The sequence below is a fragment of the Bidens hawaiensis genome, unplaced genomic scaffold, assembly GCF_021521415.1.
Source record: "Bidens hawaiensis isolate Kalapana, Puna unplaced genomic scaffold, B.hawaiensis_p1.1 tig00419489_1, whole genome shotgun sequence".
NCBI classification, from domain to species: domain Eukaryota; kingdom Viridiplantae; phylum Streptophyta; class Magnoliopsida; order Asterales; family Asteraceae; genus Bidens; species Bidens hawaiensis.
In genome coordinates this window covers 165,816-174,322 of record NW_027504877.1, presented here as the reverse complement: position 1 = coordinate 174,322, position 8,507 = coordinate 165,816, and the positions used below count along the sequence as shown (strand labels likewise).

The following is an 8,507-nucleotide window of genomic DNA, read 5'->3' as shown; positions in this document are numbered from 1 at the left end:
AATTTAGTATTTTAAATAAAACCCCCCTTAAACAAATATAAATAATAAGTCGTGTTTTGTAGTCGAGTCTAATTAGCTAGTAAACGTAATTTAAAGAGTCTCGTGGGTTCGATATCCGGACTTACTTAGCTGTACTAGAGTCGACTGGTTCACTTGCCGGTTAGTAGTTTAGTTAAGTTTAAGAGTCTAGAATTTATTACTTAGTGTCTAGATTAGCGTGTTTTTATATAACTACTTTTAGCACATCAATATACCTACATAAACCTTGTAAAATCATCAACAAAAAGTAAGAAATACCGGTTACCACCTGCTGTTTGTGGTGTAATTGGATCGCATAGGTCTGCATGGACCAAGCCCAATGGCTCACTAGCTCTCCACTGAGCCTCTTTGGGAATTTCTTTTGAGACCTGTTTAGCCACCACACAGCCTTCACACACCTGCTTTGGATGGGTTATGCGAGGCATTCCCATAACCAAATCATTTCGAGCCATTGACTCAAGTTCAACAAAATTTGCATGGCCCATCCTTGCATGCCATAACCAAGCTTCATTGTCTATGTAGGCTGCCAAACAAACTGGTTTTGCAATTTTTAAATTGATTTTGTAAAGTCTATTCACTGACCCTGAATTTTCATAATGAGTCTTTCATGGTCGTCATACAACTTCAGGACGTTTCCATGCATGTGCACGTCATACCCTTCCTCAGTGAGTTGCCCCAAACTGAGGATATTACTCGTGAGCGCCGAAATGTAATACACATCAGGGATGAGTATGTGTTCGCCGGTCTTGCTTTCAAATACCAATGGACCATTCCCTTCAATTTGAACCTTGGATCCGTCTCCAAACCGAACTTGCCCAGTTACGTTACAATCTAACTCAGCGAATGATTCCCTCATCCCCGTCATATGGTTGCTAGCACCATTGTCAACGTACCACACTTCTTTGCTTTCACCCGACTTTGGAAAGACTCTATCTTCATTTAAAAGGACCATGGAGGCTGTTTCTTCACCATGTATAGTCAAGTAGAGGGCTGGTTTCTCTTCTTGAGTTCGGTTTAGATTCACCTCATCCTGTTTCTCCTTCGGTTCTTTACACTCCGATGCATAATGCCCGAGTTCATGACCTACTCGATGTGCCTTTTATCTCTGTTCCTTGACCCGTTCCTTTGATCTAGGTTCCCGGCGTGTCCACCGCGGTTACCCCTACCGCGACCACGTCCCCGAAAACTACCCCGACCACCCCGGTCAGCTTTTCCTCGTCCACCGGACTTCTGGCCCGTGAACTGTTGGTTCTTCACTTGTCCCTTCGAGCTCGTCTGACCCTCCGTTTTGGTGAGTAACAAGCTGTTGTCGGTTGCTTGTTTCAATTGAGGAAGCTTTACTCTATCTTCATAAGCTTTCAAGTGTGCAATCGCTTCTTCAAATGGCATAGTTTCAACATCTGAACTTTGCCCAATTGAAGCCACTAGGTTTATAAACCTCTCCGGGACCGTGTCAAACAATTTACGTACCAGTTCCTCATCTTCCAACTTTGCTCCAACACTGTTAAATTTTGAGACCATACCCGACAGCTTTCCTGCATACTCGTCAATAGAATCTCCATCCTTCATTTGCAACCCTTCAAACTCACTTTTTAAAATTCGTAAGCGAGCTTTCTGAACGCGTTTTGCACCCACATACCGGAATTTCAACGAATACCATACTTCACTAGCCGTCTTTTTCTTCGCCGCCTGCGAAAGTATTTCTTCAGGGATTGCCTGAAAGATGAAAACTCGAGCCTGTTTTACTTTTCGTTCATCCGCAACCACTTCGGTTGGTGGCTCGATGGCATCCCACAACCCGTGGGCATCCATGATAGCTTCCATTTTGATGGCCCAGGTATTATAGTTTGTAGGTGTGAGGATTGGGCACTGGAATGGAATGGAATTGTCTCTTGAGGAGTTAGAGTTTGTGATGACTGACATGATGTTGAAACGTAGGAACTTTGGCATAAAAATTGGATCAGAACGTGGTTGCTCTGATACCAAATGTAAGATTTGGATCAGGAAATTTAAATGAATCAAAGAAACTGGAACTAGTTGCTGCCAAAAGTAATCTTTTTTATTAAAGCCAAATGCTTAGGAATGATTAAAAGATTACAAAAGTGGATTTCGGCTAATTGAAAGTGATGATAAACAAAGCAAACTAAAGATGCTTAAATAGAAAAAAAAAATAACAAACTAAGCAGATAAACTTGGTCTTCATTCTGTTCCTTTATTCTTGGACTCCAACGTACATTCAGCCCATAACTTGGTCACCACACCAACGACTCTTTTTCTGGTGGCTTAGTCAACATTAATCCAACCTATACTAAAAAATAATATCTGATTTTTTTAAAAAATATTATTTATAATTAAGAAACAATTTTGTAGTAAAAAAAATAAGCGGGCCATAGGTATTATCAAACCCAGATAAATTTTAAACCGGGTTATAATATCTTATTTATTTGTCAAAACTCTTTCATTATCAATCACAAGTATATTATTAACTTTCTTTACAAAAAATAAAATTAAAATAAAAAAATATATAAATATTAGAAATGAATAATTTAAAATAACCCCCCACCCCCGCGCTTCCCACACCCGTAGTAATACAGGGGATAAAAGCTAGTATATATATGAATGATATAATCAAAAAGGATCAACCATGCATCTATTTTGGATATTTGTAATATGCATAACTTATAGTTAGAAATTAATCATGGAAACTCCGTCACTGATAATCTGTAATGAAATATTTCAGAAACAAATTCCATTGGAGAATGGATGCGTTGCTGATCTCTCACAAACTAATTTGTCACCAATGTTGTAACGCATAAATATGTCGCAATTGCAGTATGTCGTAATTTAATTTCGTAAAAAAAGTATTAAGAAAATATAAATATATAGGCAGTTCAAGCCTATTTATTGTATATGCTTGATCTTATGAGGTTTTGTTTGAAAGTGTAGGGTCATAAGACCATTCTTTGTGGAGCGGGTTTTAAAACCCCTCTACAATACCACGTCACTATCACGTGAACACCGGGGACTTTAAATCCTTGAGCCTATGTTGCTCCATTGTGATTTGATGTCCGGAGGGATTTTAAACTTCTTTTTAATAAACAAGTAAATAATAATAAAACAAATAATTAAACTAAACTAAAATAAAAACCAAAAACCCACTTAATTGTTTGATGCTCCGAGGGGCCAGTATTTATTAGGGTCTGTCCCGATCACAATGCCCATGACCAATATTTTGTCAGGGTTTTGATTTACTCCAAAATGCCAACTAAGCAATCATATCAAATAAGTTCTAGATTATTAGTTTTCTTTGTAACTTATTTTAAGCATCTAGAGATGGCTTGTAAATTTGTAATTTTTAGTTTAATTTCACAAAAGAATATACTAGTCAAGGATGTCTGTTCATTCAAATTCTTACACCTACATATGCTTGAAACACGCTTGTGTGGATCTTACAGGAGTGTTCCCTCTTGTTGGGCTAAGAAATAATGAGTTTGTTGCGGGTCAAGTTGCGTTGAACGCGAAATCAGACAAAATTGCTAACACAAGAACGCTTGTTTAGAGAAACAATGTGTGTTTCTCCCCTTTGCTTTTTATACATTCTGTTTCTAACCCCGGAGGTTATGGCTTTTTTGATCAGTGTTCAGCGAGTTGTGAATATTGAAGAGTAAGTTTTTGGCTCCTAAAACCCAAAGCTTCGTTTTTAGTAGGATCGGATTTACTATTCAAAATAGGATTGTGGCGCAGCTTGTTGCCCGCTTACCTGACATTTTATTATAAATTTTTTAGTTTAGCAATGAAAGAAACTATAATAATAAATAAATAATAAAATTAAAAAAAAAAACATAAAGATACCGGGAGAAGATTAACCGTTTGCCAATGTATGCTGTATGGTAATTTTACATCACCGGACAACCCTGGGGTCTATATGATTAGCTCATTAATTTAACAAATTGATGTTGATTAGTTCATAGCTTTAGACTTAATTGATTAGCTGATGACGTTGATTGCATTCATGCTCACCTGATTGCAAAATGGTTTATATTGAGGCGATGAACAAAGTTTATAAAATTCAATATACAATCATAAATGTTGGTTACCACAAGCTCGTAGATTATGGAATTATGATTTTAGAAATTACAAAATTTAAAATATCTTGGAAGCTCAGTAGCTGTAGGACCTACCCGTCGAACCGGTTGAACCTATTTTAATATAATACTAAAATTAATTAAAAAATAAATAAAAAGTGTAAAAATTGAGAACATAAATAAACATTATATTAAAATTAAAATTTGAAAAATGCAGGAAGGTGCTCTGCCCATTCCCTGCAACACTCCAACACACTGCATATTGTCCTTAATTTTCAATATGGTGTAGTGGTAGACCGGTAGGAAGTTTGGCATTTTTAGTGAAAACTCAGGTTCGATCCCAATAAACAACACTTCAAGGACGGCATGAGTGCCTCAATGAAGAAGACTTAGATCTTTGTAATCTCTTGTTCGATCCTAAGGACGTCTGGACCTTTGAGCGAGTGGGTTTTCTCCGAAACTGAAGATAACTTTGAGAAATTAATGTTCCGTATGGTGGGTTGGGCCCGCTAGCAATAGCTTTTTGCCATTGTAACACCACGCACCAATTCTCTGTTTATTGCCGACCTAAAGAAAAACAAAACATTGAACAAGCTAAAAAAAAACAGGGCGTATCAGCCCGCCAAAGGAAGTTTGAACGAGCATCTTAACAATCCGAACCTCACATGGACTCAAAGATTGAAGATATGTGTAGGCGTGGCTCGTGCGCTGAGTTACCTCCATTATGATGAGGGGCGTGGTTATGGTGTTATACATCTTAACATCAACAGCTCCACAATTTATTAGACGAGAACTGGGAACCAAAGTTATCCGGTTTTAAAGTTTCTGTCAAACAATGGGTTAACCGGATGGACCAGGTCATCCTTTCTGAACCTTTTGGCGCAATAGGGTATGTAGACCCAGAAATTGAAAAGAGCAAGGGTGTGACGCACAAGTCAGATATCTACTCATTTGGTGTGGTTTTATTCGAATTATTGTGCGGGAGGAGTGCATATATTAAGAACAAGGCGAACAACTTTCTAGCTCGATTGGCCAAATATCATTATGAAAATGAAACGCTGCAAGATATAGTCTATCCTGATCTAAGGAATCAAATGGTATTCACTCAGATTATACTCAAAAACGGCATATTCTTGCTTAGAGAAAGAGCGAGCAAACCGCCCAAATATTCTCATTATTGTCGATAAACTAGAGAAAGCATTGAAGCAAGCATTAAAGTTTCAACCGTATTTTGTAAGTCTTTTCTTATTTAACTTTTTTTTTACGTATGATATACTTTATTTCTCACCGTTTTAATTTGTTTTTTTTACGTCAATTTATTCTACCATTTTTCATCCACCAAGAGACTTAACCAACAAACACCATTTGAGAGGTCTCTCATCTTAACAAACATTTTGATAGTGTTGTACAACCCCTTTGGTTGTTTACTTTTACTATTAAAAAGAGCATTAAGAAAGAAAAATAAATTAAAATTACGATATCTTAAATTATTGTACAACGCTTGTTTATTACATAATTAATGATTTGTTATATATTGTATTTTTCAAATTACTACTATTCATAATTTAATTCTCAAAGATTTTTTTTACGATTTTACCACTATTCAATTGCACCCGCCGACCAATCTTTGCCTTATCCCTCCTGATATCTCTTACATGTTCCCAATAGTCTTGAAAGGGTACTAAATGACCTAATTGTTTTAATAGAAAGATATTCCTTTATGAGACGTGTGAGATTTTAAATCAAGATGTTTAAATTTTGAAAATAAATATATTTTTTAAGTCAAATGCATTGAAAATAACCAAATTACTCTGAAAAATAAAAAATAAAAAACTATCAAATGCTTTTAACATTTCCTGTTAATTATTCAACCACCATCTCCTATCAAAGTCCAACTACCACCAATACAAAAAATAATCACCAAATTTACAGTGGAGACAATGAGCCCAATTATATGGTTGAAGAAACCCATTAAAGATGGAAAACACAAACTACTACCATGTGAACTGTGGTGTTCGTGCGCTAGAGGAGGAAAGATATTTATTGGTGGGACCCACTAGCATAAGATATTATTTTTCTTTTTATGTTCAGCTTTTTTTTTCTTTTTTTTTTTCTGGTTATTTCGGACCGCTAAGGTTCCTAAAAGTGATTACAAATATATTAACCACCAAAAATTGATCTGACACTTCTAACAAGTATCTATAATTTCATATTTTCTAACTCTCTTTTCCTCTTGTTACATGTTTGCTTGTTACATGTTTGCAGGTAAAGAACTTGAAACACTTGAAGGTTCAGCTTCTTGATATAAAGTTAGTTACCAACAATTTTTCAGACAAATACAGAATTGGATCTAACAATTACTACACTTGGTAACACGGTAGAACTCGGTCATTTTGATAACAAAAACACTTTCTCTATAGAAGGGAAGAGTATAAGTGAACTATCCAAAAGACATAACACTGTAGTTATTAAACGCTTCATTCCTGTAGATGACGAGCAAGAAGAAGGAATGTTTTTTACAGAGCTTGAAATGCTAACTAGTGTTAAGCATCACAACATAGTCAATCTATTAGGATTCTGTGTTGAAGGTTTTGATATGATGCTTGTCACTGAGAAATTTTCAAACGAAAACCTTAGTGATTATTTGGGAAACGTCAAAGAAATGCGTACTTTGACTTGGGTAAAACGTTTGAAAATTTGCATTGATGCTGCTCGTGCGTTGAATTACCTTCACTTTGAGATGGAAGATAACAAAGTGATGATACATGGTAATATAAATGCCAATAGAATCGGGTTCAACCAGAATTGGGAGGCAAAGATTGAAGACTTTCAATGGGCGGTATTCTTGCCTCTAGATCAAAAAGACGAAGCTGAATATAGAAAAACATATTTTGACCAACGATACCATGTAGATCCAGAATATGAGAATACTGGTGAATTAAAAAGAGAGACAAATATGTATAGCTTTGGAGTAGTTTTGTTTGAAATTGTATGTGGAAGGCGTGCTGGAGACCAAATTTACCTTAACGAAAGCAAGAAAGGTCTAGTTGATGTGGCAAGACAAAACTTCTCCACGGGAACACAAGAGGACATGATAGATCCTGCAATAAAGGAAGCAATTGGTAAAATGAGTTCTATTCCAAATAGAAGAACCAACAAGGATTCTTTGCAAACATTTTTAAAAGTTGCAAATCAGTGTGTGGTAGAGACTCAAGACCAACGTCCAACAATAAAAGTTGTTCTCAAAGAACTTGAGAAAACATTATTCTTTCAAGTAAGTCAGGTGTTTATATATATACATATGTATATATATAAATTTAATTTAATTCAACCATTAAATGCACATATTATTATAATGCAAAAGGAATACATATAAATTGCTACATTTTTAATAGCTAAACTATATATCAATTACATGGAATGGATCTTGAAAGACTTGACACGTAGACATCAATGTTGATCCAAACTGAAACGGTTACGTGTGTGTGATTTTCTTTTTTTCATAACGTTGTAATATTTTTATCTTTTGTTAATTTACGTTATCTTAATTTATACTTCACTAACAAATTTGACCTGTAATGCATTATTTATTTGGTGGTTTTTAAGGCATTATCTTTGAACATCAGTTTCGTCAACATTTTATCATCTATTATCCGTTTCCTCATTGTTTTATAGTTTATTCTCAATAAATATAGATATAATTTCTTAAAGGTTGAGGGAGTACAACACCTTGATAAGGATCAAGTTGTCAAGGAACTTGAGACACCAACTCATCAAATTCTCGTAAGACCTTCCTCTTTCTCATTTTTTTTTTCTTCTTCTTCTTCTCTATTCGTCACTTCATCATTTTTCTCATTAAAATATTTGTAAAAGAATTGAGATCTGCAAATTGAATTTGTTTTCCATCACCAAATTTATAGTTTTTCATCATTAATATATAGCTTCTTATCACTAAAATGCTGCTTTTATCAGTAACTTTTTTTTATCTCATTTTTTTTCTTGAAGGAGGAGCAAGTACAACAACCGGAATATGACCAAGTTGCCGAGGAAGTTGAAAAAGCATCTCATGAAATTCATGTATGACCTTTTCTTTGTTTCTTTTTCGACTTGATTATCCTTTCTGGTATTTTTGTTTTCAAAAAAAGTGAAATCTATAAATTTAATTGGAATGTGACGAAACTTCAACAGAAATAGTAAATTGTTATTTATGTAGTTTTTGAATTGAAACAAATACACTAATAGCAACAAAGTATAAGTATGAATTGTTTGCAATATCTTAACACTTAGATAATTAATGTTAGTTATTCTACAAATGCCAACAAAAATGATAAGTGTGAGAAGTCATAATTAATTTATATGTGTCAAGTGGGTATCAAAGAAAAA

General features: G+C 34.9%; 1 protein-coding gene across 1 annotated transcript; it reads left to right on the top strand.

The window, feature by feature from the left end:
• The first annotated feature begins 1,918 nt into the window (after positions 1-1,918).
• Positions 1,919-8,252, top strand: LOC143609077 (putative receptor-like protein kinase At2g39360). The gene is made up of 5 exons (XM_077083941.1): positions 1,919-2,027; positions 6,390-6,413; positions 6,467-7,398; positions 7,836-7,907; positions 8,130-8,252. Exons 1-5 carry the CDS (start codon positions 1,919-1,921, stop codon positions 8,205-8,207), a joined length of 1,215 nt encoding a protein of 404 aa, XP_076940056.1. The 3' UTR covers positions 8,208-8,252.
• The last annotated feature ends 255 nt before the right edge of the window (positions 8,253-8,507 follow it).